Below are 17,424 nucleotides of genomic sequence, written 5' to 3'. Positions count from 1 at the left end.
GCTGGTGTAGGGTCTGTTGTCTTTCAACCAGTGGTGAATGGAAAAGAGACTAGAGCGGTCGAGTTTACAAGAGTCCTTCATGTTCCTGACCTCAGGAGTAATCTCTTATCATGTCTCTACCTTGCCCGACACAAGGGCTTCAATATCACCATCTCTGCTCAGTCTATTGACTTCCAATGCAACGGGATTTCACTTTTCACGGCCACTATCCATTCCAACAACTCTGCTGAGCTCGACGGCTCAACTGTGACTTCTGAGACTGCTTTCTCTGTCTCTACCCTCCCAGTTGACCTCTTGCTATGGCACCGCCGCTTCATTCATCACAACTACGCTGATGTGAAGTCTATGATCAGGGCTTAAACTCGAGTCTAACTCGTCCCCTGACTCTATCTGTGAGCTATATCTAGCTAGCAAGATGCATTCCCTTCCCCTCCTCCTTGAATCACAATCGCTCCCCTCTCGAGCTGGTGCATTCAGATCTTCACAGACCGCTCCCAGTCGCTTCACACTCAGGCTACAAGTACTGGATCACCTTTATTGACGACGCGACACGTTTCCGGGCCGTTTATCTGCTGAAAGCTAAGTCGGAGGCATTTGAAGACTTCAAAGTCTACAAATCCTGGGCCGAGACTCAACTCGGAGTCAAACTGCGGGCTCTACAGGATGACAAGGGAGGTGAATACATGTCCAAGGCTTTCATAAGCTTTACTGAGCTTGCTGGCATCGAGAGACGTCACTTGACTCGAAATAGGCCTCAGCAGAATAGACTTGCTGAACGGGCTAATGGGACTATGGGAGAGAGGATCACTGCTATGCTCTCGGAATCTTGGCTACCTGCTTTGTTCTGGGGTGAATGTATCTCGTCCATGGTCCATGTCTGGAACATGCTTCCTACTGCTTTGCTTTCGGGCACCACTCCCTTCCAAGCTTTCTATAAGCAAAAACCTGATGTATCACATCTCTGGGTATGGGGGTACACTTCATATGTCCATGTACAACGAGATAAGCGAAATTCTCTTCAGCCTTACTACGAGAAGTGTGTCTTTATTGGCTATCCAGCTGGCTACAAAGGCTGGAAGTTCTACAACCCAGTCACATCAGGAAAAGGTAAAGTGACTTAAATTTGACTTATGCAAACTTATAAAAATCATAAGTCAGTATAAGTCATTTTTGCATAAGGCATGTCACCGTCTGAGGTTCTGACTTATGCAATACTTAAGTAAATCATAAGTACATAAGTCACAATATGGTCATAAGATTCAAGATTATCATAAGTCATGAGGATTTATCTTAAGTTGCATAAGTAAGTACTTAAGACAGTAAGAAGTAATAAGAGAGTATAAGGTCAATCATAAGGAACATCATAATGCATAAGGAACAAAGAATTATATTCATATAGTAAATACAATACATCATGTATAATGCAGACTTCCTAAAGAGGAAATAGACCCTGAAAAAAGCGGACAAGAGGGATATGACAGCATGTTTTAAGAGTGCAAATATATGTATTCAAGGTCCAGGAATTTGAATCTGTCATTAGATTTATTATCCGATCAATACTTGAGGAGCTATAGCGCAATTCTGTGTTTATTATATGTTAAATGTGCCATATCTCGATAGGCTTTCATCCAACAAAGAATCTAATTAAATATTCGAGCTCCCCAACCTCGAAACTATAGGAATACACTTTTAGATCATTAAAATCCATGCAGAAATGACCCGAAAATATCTCCTACCTATATTTGAGGAACTTTGACTTGAAAATCCCAAGTCCAGATGTCATGTGATGTCATGTGACATGTTGAACTTCTGTTTCGAGCACAACGTTGATTCTTTTTCATCACCACCATCATTCTTCCCCTCCCCATCCTCCCCCTCCCCCTTTCTTGCCCTCCAGGCCTGTAATATGGTAAGTAACATCCCCTTCACCTTCCTACCTCTTCCCTAGCTGATTCTAAGCTGGTTTAGGACACTTTTTTGCCTATTTTGGACGCTTTTTTGGGGGGAATTTGGAGGCTTATTTGAGGGGATACTTGGGGGGATGTTTGAGGGGATACTTGGGGGGATATTTGAGGGGATATTTGGAAGGATTTTGGGGATTCTTTGGTCACTGGTGAGTGCTCTCTATCTCTGTATGTTTTCATACTCATTTGTTACTTGTAGGATATTTCTTTTCTCATCATCACTCCCTCATCATCCAATCTTATCCTTTTGTGTAGATTATATACAATGTATTGTATTTGTTATGCTAATATAATGACTTTCTCTATGACTTATTCACTCTTAAGCCTCTTATAATTGACGTTATGACTTTGGCTTGTCTTGTTTTTTCTTATCTGCCTTAATTGTATGCTTTTGTGACTTGAGTATGACTTATCCTTTCTTTTTAACAATGAAATTACTTGATTGAACATCTACACCTTAATCTAAAAGTCAGAATAAGTTTTAAAAGGAGATAAAAAGTCTGTTTTAAAACCTGTGAGTAAATTTTTCCTTATTTTGAACTTTTTTTCATGTTTAAGTTATTTAAGTTGAACAAAAGTTGGATTTACGTTTTCCTGATGAAACCGCTGGTCCAACCTTCAAAAACTGGCCAAAAAGGTAAGCTAGTTACCTCGTATATGCCTTACAAACTGTCGGTGGTTACCAAGCCGATAGCAATTAACGAGACGCTAGCGGGAGTCACGCCCCGTTTGCCCGAGTCCGGTTCCAGCCGGCAAGTTATGGGCAAAGACGCTAGCAGGAGTAACGCCCCGTCCACCAGAGCAGTTCCTGCTGCCGGTAGGAATCGAGACGCTAGTGGGAGTAACGCCCCATCAAACCCGCCCAAGAGCGGTAAAGCTGCTCCAGGTAAGTCGGGAGCATCTACCACAGCAGAACATGGAACCCGTTCAGGTCCTCCCCCCGTTCCCATGCACTCCAAACCAAACGCTCTGTCCAGGAGCGCTGAAATGAAGAACAGCGCGCGCGCGTTCGCATCACGTGTTACCAAGTCATACGCCCAGGCAGCTAAACAGTCTGCGGCGCCAACAGCCCCTGCCCCCATTGTTATGAATGAGACTATACAATGGGCCAAAGCATTGAAAGAGCAGTGTCCTGAGATGACGATGCAGGATGCTTTGAAAGTGGTAGCTCCAGTGGTCAACACACCACCGAGCTCGAATGAAGTCATTGTGTCAAAGTCGAAGAAGGTGCTCGCGGCTCAAAAAGCCGCCCAAGGAATTACAGGTGGACTCAATCGAAAGTCCGCTCAGTTCGCTTTCTCCCACATTGTTCAACCAGATCGCTTCAGGGACATGGGGAAAGTAGTTGATGCCATGAACAGGTATCTGGTTTTCCATAAGTCGCAAATGAGGGTCCAAAATGGTCGCTTATTTAAAAACGTAGTCCACTTTTATCTTAACTTAGTACCGTCCAAACAGGGGTTCATGTTGATAAGAGAGTCGTTATACAAAGCGTTGGAGGTTGAACTCCCTAAAGGGGACAGTGACCTTCCCAATGCTCCACAATCTGTAGCCCATTTGATTTTGAAAGGGTTCGATTATTATACCAGTCAGTATAACAAACACCCAGAGGATATCCTTACGGGTGATCAAGTAATTGAAGCTATGGGATCTGTTGATCAATTCCGTGGCTTGGAATGTGTCAGAAGGCCAGCCGTTGTCAGATCTCGAGGATCAAGGGACATGGCGGTCGCATTTGTAGACGTTTGGGATTTGAAGACTGGGTCGCGTACAAAGGACTTAGTCAATAAAGTATATCATATTCGAGGAAAGCTTATCAAAGTAGAATATGCTCGGCAGAGAGAATTTGTCCCACAGTGCCAGAAATGCTGAAAGTGGAACCACGGTACATCCCGGTGTCGCCTCAACCACCAGTTGTGCGCCCGATGCGGTCAACCTCACATGACCAAGAACCACACCGTCTTCGCTACATGTTGCGGAGCAGCAAGGAAAAAGGAGGATTGGACAGGAGAGTGCAAGCACGAAATCAAGTGCATCAATTGCAAAGGCAATCACACTGCAGACTCCACCAAGTGCACGTACAAGCGACACTAGAACAATATCTCGTGGCACGATCAAAGGTGCGCTACGGATATGGCAATTGAAAGGGAGAAGCGTGACAACAGACGCCGAACCATCCACCAAGCACGTCAACTCGATGACGAGCAAATTATCGAAATCCCCTCTTCCTCTGAATGAATAGCACAACAGAAGAAGACAATAATACTATCAGCAGACCTAAACAATCTGCACCACGGTCGTTACAATACTTAACTATTCTATCATTTGATGTGCATAAGAGTTGGGAAACCACCTCTATCGTATTGGACAAATGTGCCGGATATGTGGACATCATCATGTTCCAAGAACCGGGGTGGAAGGGTGTGAGGAGGCAACCATCTACCAAGAACAAGGAGGGCAACGTGGCGTGCGGCCCTCCTTTACACAACTCATGGTGTCCTTTCACGGAAGCTTTCGACAACAGAGATGAATCCAGAGCAGCCAGACGGGTGCTTACATACATCAACAGACGACTGGACGTTTTCAAACCACAACTCCGGTCAGACATTCTCAAGCATTGTGACGCATCATTAGTCACGCTGCACATTCCTCAGCCTCGTAGGGGTATACCTCACGAATTCAACATCCTCAATGTCTACAATGATGGGGAAACACATGCGGCGGTGCATGAACTTAGACAGATTGCTGAGACTTTGCCACGGATATCACTGTGTGCAGGGGACTTCAATATCCAAGATCGTACATGGGACGAAGGAGCGGTCAATCAAATCAGACCCTCTTCTCCCTTCATGAGACTTCAGGAACTGTTCACAGACCTGGAAATTCAATATGTGCACCTTGTTAACTTCCACTACAAAGTGAAGGTGGATGATAGAGAGAGGTGGGGGTCAGATCACTGACCTCTTCAAATTGAGGTGCCGATCTTGGGGAGTGAGCCAGAGATGAGGTGTAAGCGGAAGATAGAAGCGTGGTCGGAGGAGGAAGACGATTACATGACACAGGTATGCGGAGACTTAGGCAGAATGCTAGACAATGTATCTGAATCGGCTGAGGATTTGGAAACAACTATGGGAAGAGTGTCTACTGCGTTTGAAAGAGCATGGGATGCGTATTCAGAAGAGAGGAAACCAAGCCGTCACGGGAAGAAGTGGTGGAATGAGGATTGTAGAAAGGCTTACCAGGAAATAGGGGAGAATGGAGGACCTAGGAATAGGGAAATGCGTAACAAGATGGGGAAGACTTTGCGTGTAGCGAGGCGTCAATACTTTGATAAACAGATTCATAGTATGGCAAGTGATAGGAAGAGACCATGTGATTTGATGCCGTGGACTAGAGAGAGGAAGATGCCGGCTGTGGAGGCGATCCTAGACAGTGAGGGAAATTCATGCAACAACGAGGAGAAGTTGTTTGAAACCCTTCACAACATGTACAATGCGGCGGACAATAGAGAGGTTGATATGAGCAGCATGTATAGGGAGTTAGAGGAGTTTGAGGAGAGGGAATGGGTGAAGTTCTCTATTCAAGAATTTCATGACGCGCTCAAGAATTGTGCCAAGAACACGGCACCTGGGCCAGACCACGTCTCTTGCCTATCGTCTTACTCAACACGATGGGGAAACTCATTGAAAAAATGATTGCGCGGAGGCTTCAGTTCGAGAGTATTGAAGCCAGCGTCATTCATCCTTGCCAAACAGAAGGTATACTCCAAAGATCGGTCGAGGATGCAGCAGTCGCACTTACACATCATGTTCATATGGCGTGGGCGAAGAAAAAGGTGACTTCAGTTTTGGCTTTCGATGTAGCTCAATTCTTTCCTTCTCTAAATCATAACGTTCTTTCACAAATTTTCAAACATTTTGGATTTTCGGCTACACAACCTCTATATTTAAACAATACACATGTATTATGTAAACATTATGCAAATGTTACCGTAATTTTAATTTACATAGTATATATGTAATATGTTTTACATATTCAAACTTTATGCAAATAAAAGTCTTAAATTGAGCTTTATTGAATTTCTAATTTACATATGTTTTAAATAGTACACATGTATTATTGAAATAATATTTATGGTAATGTTTGCATAAAGTATGCATAGTACATGTGTACTATTCAAATATAAAGGTTGTGCTAGTGTAGTTTCTTTTTTCTCGAATTATCTTGTAGGAAGAAAGACTCAATATTCCATAGACAATATCACTTCTCCATTATTTGATAGTAATGTAGGGGTTGGACAAGGTAGCGCACTGTCGCCTATACTTTCTGCTTTGTATATAGCGCCGTGTTTTCATTTACTGGACAAATGGGTCAAAGATGAGGAGGACCGTATTCATTTTCCTTTAATTTCTTTTCTTTCTTTTGTAGACGATGGGCTTCTTGTTGCTACGGGGGATTGTAGAATGGACACACATGACACTCTAAAAGAGGCGTATGCCCAAATGACTTCCATTTTCAAGGACTTCGGCCTGGTTATGGAACACACAAAGACGGAATTATTCAATTTTGAGGACTCCGCCCATAACAAAAATTCGCCAAACCCCAGCATCAATGAACTTCCCCTATGGGAGCCATGTCGGCCGTGGCTGGTCTCATGCCTCTCCACCTCCAACTCAAAAAGCTGTTTGAGAGATCGGTTATCCGCATCAACACGCTTCACCCAAACCACCCCGTTCTTTCATTATTAGAGCGGCGAAAAGCCAAAGGTTCTATCTTACATCCCAACGCCTTGGAACGCAAGTCCAAGACGATCCGCAAAGTCATCAAGTCTCCACTTGACTCGGTGATTGACAACCCTTCCTCAGAGATATTCGACCCCCTCTCTGAACATATCAAACCTGGACATCGGCTTGTGGACCGACATCCAGACAAAGTCAAATTCGTGCTCATGCCAAAGAATCACAAAGACAGAGACGAATACCACAGCAATCTGAACCTTGCTCCTGTAACAGAGCCGAACGCCTTGCATCTGTTCACAGCAGGTGTCAAACACAAGTTCGATCCGAGCGTACCTGTACCGCATCGAACTCACTCACATATCGTGCTTGTCACAGTCTTCAAAGGACAAGCCATTACTTCTAAAACGAGGGCCGCCGGAAGGCGGGTCAACAATGAAACAATTGTCGGATGGTCTACATTTCTGGCATTAATCAAAGCGCACAAGAAGCTTCAAAAGGGATGGCCTATTTCCAAGGTCGTCCTTTACACTACATCCCAGTTGATCATCAAGAACTTGATGTCAACGAACTCTAAACCGCTTGGATCACAGCTTTCCATTGCTGTATCCTTAGCCTTCGACGCGATTGCCACAGACTTCCCAGAGGTCGATATTGAAGTGCGAGGCTTTAACAAATCGTGGGCCACGGCTCCGGGTACTTATACAGAAGACTCGGGAATGTTACAGCCGTTGGCTCAAAGAGCATATTATTCAGCGGAGACTGCAAGGACGTTTACAGAGCGCTCTCTTTCTTTCCCTCAATCTGCCTCATATCATTACATGAGGCAGAAAACAACGCGAGACGCCATTTACCTATGGCAAACCAGTTTCCAACAAGGAGTCTGCATGCCGAGTGAGCTGCCACCACACATGCCGTCTTTGGATGGTATAGGAACGCGCTTCGGACTTTTAGTCCGCTCGCAAGGATACAATGTGCCGCCACCACATATGCTCTCTTCGGGGAGTATAGGAACGCGCTCAGGACTCGGGAACGCATTAAGCGAGCCGCCACCACACATGCCGTCTTTGGATGGTATAGGAACGCGCTCAGGACATTCGGTCCGCTCGCAGGATCAAAATTCTTCATATCATACCAAGTCTTGTTTCAAGGGTAACAGCTGGTATGACATTACTGACAAAGAAGGCAATGAAGTACTTCCGAGTCATCTCCAAGGCGGTCCATGGTTTCAAACGTACCAAGGAGTCAAGGCTGCCAACAATTCACCACTCTTCGCTCGTCTCATGTGAGTCATGTGCAATCACGCACCAATAGGGGAATACAGAGTGAGGTTCTTCCCTAATGAACCTTACAAATCGTGCCAGTGCGATCTTCGGTCACCAGAGACGCGGCAACATCTCTTAATGGTCTGTCCTCTGTTCGCGAGGCAGATCAACCATTACAACTTGGATGGAATCACTACGATACGAGGCCTTATCCTCTTCCTCCAAGATAATCCCCAAGCGTTTAGTTTCGAACCACCAGAACTTCCGCGACATGCAGACGAAAGCTGGCCGGCGTATAGGAGAGAACTAGAGTTGGCTAGAGAGGAAGAGAATAAAAGGAGGAAGGAGCAAAGGCTTCCTCCACTAGAAGGACCAATCTTCTTGCACAAGTTGATCGAGTTCGTGAGGCATTGGAACGTATGGGAGATAGATGACGGATGGGGGGACATCTTCTATGCGGCGATGAGAGAGATCAAGCCTGTGTCGCAGGCGGTGTTGAAAAGAGGTAGGAGAAGAATGATTTTCTTTTATCTTGTGTATGAACGTTTCTGCTTCTTTGTTTACTTGAGTGTACTTGTATTCAGATTCGAACAGTCTCTTCTTTCTTTTTCTTTTTCTCTTATGGCCTCGACCTTGTCGGCTGGATACAGACTTGTAGAGTAGTTAAGTACAGGTGATGTAAAGTATGGGGAACACGTCATGGCACCCTTTAAGTAGTTTTGAAATAAACTATAATGATCACAAAAAAAAAAAAAAAAAAGCAGTCTACAAGTGTTATTGGTGGACTTAGAGATATGCGGACGAGTTTAGTCACATGATAGCTTAGTCATGTATGGTTGAACTTCCCTGTGGACGCTTCAGAAACCTTAGCTTCTTACAGTCTGTCCACAGGTGAGTACAAGTTAGTATACCACAATATAGCTTCTTACAGTCTGTCCACAGTTGTCCTTGGGATTGCTCAGTCAGTTCCTGTCTGTTTGCCTCGTTTCTAGGACCGTTAGACTCGCTACTGTGTTGCGTACATTCTATGTTCAACAGGTTATGGGCCCCAGCTTCTAACGCTTTAAAAACGACTTTTACTTCAACAGCCACAACTCTTCCCCAATCATCTTTCCTGCCCTTCAACTTCTTTCACTTCCCCTGCCCTCATTTCGACTCCAATGGCCTCCGGATCACCCACCTTTGCTAAACTCAATGAGGAGAACTACTCCACCTGGTCTGGAGAGATGGAAGCGTGGCTGAGAGCCTCTGGGCTCTGGAGACTTGTCTCAGGCAGGCAGAAAGCTCCCTCCACCTCTAGCCGTGTTACCCAGGCTGAAGCGGATGCTCTGGACGCGTTTGAGGCACGCTTGTTATGAATTTACCAACCTATAGGAGGGACGTCATCATGCTTACTCATTTCCATATCCCTGGATATACTCTTCTCCACCTACGCTTCTCCCATCATTCTTTCCCATGTCACTTTCTCTTTGACGTTACCTTGTTTGTCTTTCCCTTCTCATGATCATTCTTATTGTTCCCTTGATTGATCTTTCATGTTACCTGTTATATCTTTTCCTTCTCATGATCAATCTTCTATTCTCATGATTGATCATCCTCCTTCCTAGTTTGTACTTTCCTTCTCAGTATTACTCATCTACCTCGGTCATGGTTACTCAGCCCGTTCTATAGTTAGTTACCTCGGGTAGATAGTCTTAGTATAAGTAAGCGTAGATACTCTCTGTATTTCCCTACGCTTTACCAACTTGCTTTTCCCCTTACTCGCCCTCAAGTCTTTGCCTTCGCTGCAACCTGAGCATTTGCTTTAAGGTCGTAACAACGCTTGGACAAGGCTGCAGGCTGGCTCTATCTCATGGTGGAGCAGGAGCAAAGTATTCACTTCCAGGGCATCCAGGACAGTCCAGTGAAGATGTGGGAGGCTTTAGAGGCTGTACATCGACAGAAAAGGGCTGGAATGTGATTCAATGCCTATGATGACCTCTTCTCCATCCGAAAACTCGAGGAAGAATCCCTACAGTCTTTTATCAACAGAGTAGAGAGCTCTAAACAAAAAATCAAGGAGCTCAGACCCTCCTCCTTCACTCTAGAGCAGCTAGATGATGAGCTAGCCTCTATGGCTCTCATCAGAGCGCTCCCGGATGAGTTTTCAGGCTTCACATTGTCCATATTGCTTATGGACAAGCTGGACAAGACTACAGTCTACCAGGCCTTTGTCACTGAGGACTTACAACGTCAAAAACGCGCTCAGGACGCCTCTGGGACCTCCCAGGCTCTTGCAGCTCGCTCTGGCTCCCAATTTGCGACGAAAACCTGTGATTTCTGCGGGAGAGAGGGTCACAAGTTTGCTGAATGCAATACCTTCGAGAGAGCAAAGTCCCGGGCTCAGGAGGACGCACAAAAGCCTAGAACTCTGTACAAGAGGGCTAACAAGGCTCAGGAAGAGTCTGGGAGCTCTAGCTCGACTCAGGCTCCCAAAAAAGCGCAGAGAGTCACCGAGTTTGCTGGTAATGCAAGTACCACTCATCCCTCACCTTCTCCCTCACCTTCTACACCTCTCCAGCTCGATGCTGACTTCCACTGGCTTGCAGATACAGGGGCCACTTCTCATATAACCCCTCACCGGCACTGGTTCAAGTCATATACCAGTCACAAAATCCCCATCCGACTAGCTGACAACTCTATTGTCTATTCTTCAGGGTGGAATCTGTGTTGAACGTAGAATGTACGCGACGCAGTGGCGAGTCTAACGGTCCTAGAAACGAGGCGAACGGACAGGAACTGACTGAGCAATCCCAAGGACGACTGTTGTCAGAGGGAAGCCAAACTCAGTCAGGATATTCCTAGTCCACTTGATCTCTTTGCCAGCCTCAACGGCAGCAACAAACTCAGCCTCAGTGCTCGAGAGACTCACAAATGGCTGGCGCTTAGAAGACCAACCTACAGCAGCACCCGAGACTAGAGTCACATAACCACCTGTAGCTCGACCTGTAGCCTTGCAGGCTCCGTGAGAGGCGTCAGAGTAGGTAGTGAAGAGTTCCTCAGAGTCACTAGCTCGGTAGACGAGTTTGTAGTGCATAGCGCCAATGAGATAACGGAACAAGTGCTTGACTGCAAGCCAGTGAGCTGGAGCTGGGTTTGAGTTGAACCTCCCGAGATAGGAGACAGCATAGGCAATGTCGGGACGGGTCATAGTGTCCAGATACTGAAGAGCACCTACAGCATTGAGATAGGGAACTGACCTCATCTCAGCCTGATCCTCGAGTGAAAGAATAATGTCCGAGAGCTCAGATCCCGGAGTGAGTGGAGTGGATATGGGATTAGCATCATCCATATTGAAACGTTCTAGGAGCTCCTTGATGTAGTGCTCCTGCAAGAGAGAGATAGTGTGATGTGAGCGATCCTGCTTCACCTGAATGCCTAGTAGCAGTGTGGTAGAACCGAGATCACAGAGTTATTTTTTTTTTTTTTTTGTAATCAACGTAAGTTTATTTCAAAACTACTCGTACGTCAGGTGTCACGACATGTTCCCGCGGCTTACTACACTCGCCAGTTTACAGAGGCCCCGAACTACAGCATTCTAACTACAAGTCCGTATCCAGCGCGACAAGGTCGAGCGCTATGGAGAAAGAGACAAAACAAAAAACAAAACCAGATCAAGACATTGATACATACGTAAGAGGCCCCGGGATAAAACCAAGCAGTCAGGCAATACATCCTACATAATACCGGAACACTAGAGCACTCAAAGTCCCTTTTGCAGAAGCAGACATATCAAATATGAAAATGAAAAGTTGAGGCAGACTCGAAGTCACTTTAGATCCTCAGAAGAAATTGTCCTCACCACTACCGTTCTCCCTCCTAAACTGCTACACAACCTTCCCAGTTCTCCATCAGAATCCCCGACCCAACCCGGCGACGGTTCACTGTACACCTTAAGTCGAACGCGTAGGGAATTGGCGTTTAAGCCAGGCACGATCGAACCTATTTTTCCAAAACGGACAGACCTTCAAGTCCGTAGCGGAATGTGAGCACTTGTCCGCTGGGCGTTTAGCCGCGGTACAATTTGCGCATTGGCGCACGTCGACACACTTGAGATGATTGGCCTCTGTGTGGGGGCCGGAGCAAAGGGGACCACTGATCTGAATGATGACCCCACCGCTGGCAGCGAGCGCAGTGGACAGAGCCGGAGTGAGGGCGAGTGCCCTTGATTTGACAGTTTGTGCCGCCGATGGACATGGATTTGGGAATGTAGAGCTGAGCGTTAGAGCCCGACACTGTGTCGTGGATGTCAACCCATGCCCAGCACGAGTTGGAATGAGGGAAGGCGCGCATGAAGCGCGGCTTGTGTTTGATCAATTTGGCCAGCGAAGCGCCGACCAGAGATTTGTTGAGGGCGCTAGTAAACGCCTCGTGTTGCTTGAGCGCCCACTCCTTGGAGGAAGCAGGCATGTGGGGGATGTCTATAATCTTCAAATAAGATGTCGACGTGATGGGGGAGTGGCCTATGGGGACATTTGGGCTCGGGAAAATACGCCGAACGTGCTTGAGCACGAAGGAAATTTCGGCAGGGGAGGGGACACGGGAGGTAGCAATACATATGCCGTTGCCTTCAAACGAGGCATGCGTAAGTACGATGTCAGACATGATGTCATTCTTGAGAAGTCGGTTGAGGTTATTTATAACCTCGGGAGTGAATGAAGCCACTGTAACCGAAGAGTCGGCAGGCGGTGTCAGGATAATAGCACAGCGCTTTGCGCCGTGCACAGTGTGCTTGCCTTGGCGTCTCTTGCGAGGCGCCGAAGGAGCACGGAACGAAATTGGTGGGGCGCTAGTGGGGGGAGGCGCGCGCTTGGAACTTGGGATGGGAAGGGGTTTGGTGGGCACTTTCCCAGACGCTAAAAGTGGAGCGGCCGGCTCATCCACTTCCATGAGTGGGGCCGTAACCGGAGGAGTGACGTCAGAAGGGGCCGGGTCGACCCGAACCTTCTTCTTCGGAGGCTTAGTCTTGGATGACTCAGTGGGTGGCAGTGCGTCCTGCGGATTTACATGTGTAGCAGGTGCGTCAACTGCGGATGCAGGCACTTCAACTGCTGGGGGAAGGAGGGAGCGGAACTCGGGGACTTTCCTTTGGAAATATTTGTGAACGGCGTTGAGATCGTCGTCCATGAGTGTGGGGAAGACGTCGAGGATAGTTGTCTTCCATTCTGAAGTAGCGAATGCCTGGAAGAAGCCCAGAGCAGTGTTGATAGCGTTGAGGATAACCTCTTTGGATTCTTTGCTGTCCAAATGCTCCTCATCTGCAGGAGAAGCGGGACGGGGGGTGGTGGCATCCTCATAATCAAGGGCCATAGAAGAGTCTTCGCTGCCGCATACTGAAACGGCAGCAACAGAGGGACCGGAAGAGGAAGACCCCGGCGAGATGGGGCGCTTCGAGGAGAGCACCGAAACTGAAGGCGATGGTGCGCGAGGAGGGGAGGGGGGACGAGTGGGTACCGGCGGCGGAGGCATCGGCACACGAGGGGGAGGAGTAGGGACTCTGGGCGGTGTCTTGACAGCCGGAGGGGCTGCACCGATCCCAGAGATTTGGCCAGATGGCCCTTTGACATTACCTTTGCTCTCGGCGCGAGCAGCGGCGTTGGCGATAGTGACCTCAGGCGCAATGCCCCGGTTGCGGACGGCATCCATGATTGCTCTATTCTCCTGCGAGTCGTACCCGAAGGTGGAGAGAACGATTTGACCTTGATACTTTGGGTCGAGTAATACTGCATAAGTAAGTACTTAAGACAGTAAGAAGTAATAAGAGAGTATAAGCTCAATCATAAGGAACATCATAATGCATAAGGAACAAAGAATTATATTCATATAGTAAATACAATACATCATGTATAATACAGACTTCCTAAAGAGGAAATAGACCCTGAAAAAAGCGGACAAGAGGGATATGACAGCAGCCAGGGGAGTAGAAATGGAAAATGGGGGGAAAATGATGAGAAATGTGATTCTAAAAGTAACAAATGAGTATGAGAAGATGAAGAGTCAAAAAGCACTCACCAAAGACTAGAGATCCCCCCAAAACTCATCCACATATCATTTTCACATCTCCTCTCAAAACCCTCCCAAAATAGCCCTAAAAAAGCGGCCTAAAAAGGCAAAAAAGCGTCCTAATTAAGCTGAGAATCAGCTGGGGGAGAGCTAGGAAGGTAATAAGGATGTTACTTACTAAGTTACACGCCTGGAGGGCAAGAAAGGGGGAGGGGGAGGATGGGGAGGGGAGGAATGATGGTGGTGATGAGGAAGGATCAACGTCGTGCTCGAAACAGAAGTTCAACATTAGGGTTGGGGAAAAAACCTCCGACTGGGTTTTTTACCGGTAAATTACTAGTATTTTACCGCCCATGTGTTCGATCACGTGAGTCCGAAGTTGGCTACGTTGCTCCCTTCCGATAATGAAAAGGGCATTATCCATTTGTGGCTCTTCTTCTAAGTACTCGAAGATACATACTACTGTGGCTAGAAATCTAAATTGAGAGAAAAATCGTTATCATCACCACTAGGTATTTCCTCCAGAGTAAGAGATTGAGTTGAAGATATGTCAGAGCTGTTGGAAGGAGCATTCCAGGCCAACGCAGCCGTTATGTGCCTTGAATCCAGGGCGCAGGGTGAGGCGTCAATGGAGCCCGAGGCAGAGTGAAGCTTCGCCACTTCATGGTCATGTGCAAGCCAGTCATCGTCGTCCATGTTGTCTGCATCAGCTCCGTTTATTATCACGTCGGAATACTTATCCTTCTCTGCTGTCCCCCCTACGCCTGAACTTCCCTGAACTTCCCCAGCTTCTGTATCATCCATAAAGCGACTGTGGAAGTCATAGAAATATATTTTCGGGCACTTAAAAGAAGGGGAATGAGGCTAGCGTCGTTTAATTAGTAAACATCTTAGATGGTGAGTATAGTTCTTCTTCACCTTGGTCACTTCTTTAAAATGACGGCGGACACGGGTTATGGCACCCATCATGTCAACCGAGATACGTGATCATAATGGAGGGGATAACCATGTGAATACTGAACCTGTCCGCTCTTCTTCCATAGAATTTATGTGAACCGATAGTACTTTGATGGCCAAAATCTGGAAAGTAGAAGTGAGCTAGCTTATGCGTACACAAAAGGTGTGAGCAGACCCACTGGCAAAATCTGTGAGAGCTCGTTGTTACACAAAGCACTCCACCATAAAAGTGGGCCCAAATCCTCGTTGTAAGGCGCGTTGAACGGGTATTGTTGACGCGTGTATGCTTTGAGTTCGTTGAGCAACTTTGAAACAAAAAGAGAGGCTCGGTTGCGCCACATAGTAAGCTCGGGTTTGTGGCCGTGCTTGATTTCCTTCTCAGCAATGTTTGTTAAAAAACTGACCACTCTCTTGAACGCAGCCAAATTATGTATACCCGCATAATCGGGATGCCCATTCGGCGCCAGTTGACACTTGAAGAAAGCGCTCAAAATGTGGACTTTGTATGAATCAATAGATGTTATTAGATCGAGGGAGGAAGGACACACCTGGGATGAGATAAGCCGCTGACACGTAGATATCGCTAGCCAGATTCCCCATTCCAAAGAGTTGGTTGTATCGCCATTCCAGGATCGATCTAATTTCGTTCTTCTCCTCGACTGCAAAGGCCATACCTTTATCTTCAAGAGTTTCAAGAGTCAAAGCAACAAATGCATGGAAAAAGACATAGACGTCTGCTGCGGTGGCCGTATTTGATTCGAGGCAAGTCAGGGCTTGAATTGCTGGGGTACCAATACAAACGATTTGGGCTAGAGCGAATTCAAACTCGACAGTTGTCCTGTTAGTTTTCGGGTCAAAATACTGCGCATATGTCTGATAGCATAAACACTGACTCAGTAATTCACCAAAAACATAGATAAAGGTTACTCACTCCCATATTGAACTTCCCGCGTTTGACGATCTCCTTCAGCACCGGCAAGTTTCGTTGCAATGAACGAGCAGAATATACCACTGTCCCGAACCGGGTCTTACCTACAGCTTCAAGTCTGTGGCCCGGGGCGCCCGGAATGATGCTTCGAGCAGCCTTAAACTCCGCCATTCCCAAGTGGGACTTATGTATTTTGGTGATAACGGCTCGTATGATTGTCAGAGTCTACGTCAACTTATATCAGTATGTTGCAGATATTATACACTAGTAGCTAGCATTTTATTCATTGAATGTTGGGTGTAACCAATGATAGCAACTTCATAGTTCCCGAGGACCAGAAGATTTTTGCTTCTTAGCCTCCCAATGACTTTTTCATAGCTGATTGGGTAGCAGACAAAATGATTATCATTATTATATGGGTAGACACATGTATCTTCATTATTCATATCTGTATCTTCATTCTACCCATATATTGTTGCATTCAGAATCTTCATTATTTCATTATCTGTATGGGTAGCCTGATCTTCATAAATACTATTATTCTTCATAATAGATTCTTCATTGTACCCATATATTACATTCATTAGGAATCTTCATTCTGTCATTATGTGTATGGGTAGCTTAATCTTCATAAATATCATTATTCTTCATAATAGATTCTTCATTCTACCCATATATTGTGTCATTAGAATGACAATGATGATGATGATGGGATCAGTGATAGTATCAATGATGGTATTATTGATGGTATCAGTGATGGGATTATTGATGGCATCAGTGATAGGACTAGTGATAAGATTGATGATGGGATCAGTACCATCAAAATTGGAATGCTTTACCCAAAACCTCAATTGCCTGCCCATGGCTGATCCAATTGCTTTCAAACTTTAAATATATAGTTACATGTATTATATTTCCAAGGCTGCACAGACAGATATTAAAAACTTGACCTGGATACCTTGTTATTTAACAATATATTTATATCACTAAATTGCGGTTTATGAGCATGTTTTCAATTAAATGGGAATGTATTATCCATATGTAGAAAGCCTTAAAATGTGGCTTTCCAACAAAAAAAGTTGCATCAGAATCCAATGAAAATTGGGGATGATATAGCTGAATGATCATCTGGGTAGAAGCACTGACAGATTCCATGTTGGAGAACCTGTAAACAGGTTGACAGTTACCACAAGTACAGTCATCTATAGACTACCACCCTAGGATATGGTGTTAAGTTGTAGATAGTGATTTGATCACTAGGTTAATATTTTATGAATTAAACAAAATATTGCTTTTTTCAAGAATGAATATCAGATTTGTGGGACAATCTCTCTCCAACCCTTCTAACTGAAAACATAGAAAATTAGTAGATATATACGGGTATCCAAAACAAAAGACATCTAGTCATTTGAATAAGAACTGAGTAAGATAAGCCAAAAAATGCGTTTTGGGCATGAGTATTCTCTCTCTAACACTTCCAACTGAAAACATAGATCCTCTATGAAGATTGCCCTTTATGTCCGAGCACGCAT

The 17,424-nt window shown here is 45.7% G+C and overlaps 5 protein-coding genes across 5 annotated transcripts; 3 read left to right on the top strand and 2 right to left on the bottom strand.

Moving 5' to 3' along the window:
- Positions 1-2,621: 2,621 nt before the first annotated feature.
- Positions 2,622-3,836, top strand: AGABI2DRAFT_117934 (hypothetical protein; the record flags this gene model as incomplete). Its single annotated transcript, XM_006460945.1, has 1 exon — positions 2,622-3,836. The coding sequence occupies one exon, from the start codon at positions 2,622-2,624 to the stop codon at positions 3,834-3,836; it is 1,215 nt and encodes a 404-aa protein (XP_006461008.1).
- Positions 3,837-4,360: 524 nt separating this feature from the next.
- Positions 4,361-5,659, top strand: AGABI2DRAFT_117933 (hypothetical protein; the record flags this gene model as incomplete). Its single annotated transcript, XM_006460944.1, has 2 exons — positions 4,361-4,888; positions 4,940-5,659. 2 exons carry the CDS (start codon positions 4,361-4,363, stop codon positions 5,657-5,659), a joined length of 1,248 nt encoding a protein of 415 aa, XP_006461007.1.
- A 938-nt stretch (positions 5,660-6,597) lies between these two features.
- Positions 6,598-9,323, top strand: AGABI2DRAFT_117932 (hypothetical protein; the record flags this gene model as incomplete). Its single annotated transcript, XM_006460943.1, has 4 exons — positions 6,598-7,985; positions 8,025-8,470; positions 8,958-8,983; positions 9,054-9,323. 4 exons carry the CDS (start codon positions 6,598-6,600, stop codon positions 9,321-9,323), a joined length of 2,130 nt encoding a protein of 709 aa, XP_006461006.1.
- A 2,689-nt stretch (positions 9,324-12,012) lies between these two features.
- AGABI2DRAFT_69783 (hypothetical protein) lies at positions 12,013-12,609 on the bottom strand (the record flags this gene model as incomplete). The annotated part of the gene is made up of 1 exon (XM_006460942.1): positions 12,013-12,609. The coding sequence occupies one exon, from the start codon at positions 12,607-12,609 to the stop codon at positions 12,013-12,015; it is 597 nt and encodes a 198-aa protein (XP_006461005.1).
- Positions 12,610-14,475: 1,866 nt separating this feature from the next.
- Positions 14,476-16,063, bottom strand: AGABI2DRAFT_117929 (hypothetical protein; the record flags this gene model as incomplete). The annotated part of the gene is made up of 5 exons (XM_006460941.1): positions 14,476-14,871; positions 15,025-15,087; positions 15,144-15,463; positions 15,513-15,837; positions 15,896-16,063. 5 exons carry the CDS (start codon positions 16,061-16,063, stop codon positions 14,476-14,478), a joined length of 1,272 nt encoding a protein of 423 aa, XP_006461004.1.
- Between the last annotated feature and the right edge of the window lie 1,361 nt (positions 16,064-17,424).

This window comes from Agaricus bisporus, assembly GCF_000300575.1.
Source record: "Agaricus bisporus var. bisporus H97 unplaced genomic scaffold AGABI2scaffold_5, whole genome shotgun sequence".
In the NCBI taxonomy this organism is placed as follows: Eukaryota; Fungi; Basidiomycota; class Agaricomycetes; order Agaricales; family Agaricaceae; genus Agaricus; species Agaricus bisporus.
Note: the sequence above shows the minus strand (reverse complement) of the source record. Positions and strands in the feature narration are given on the sequence as shown.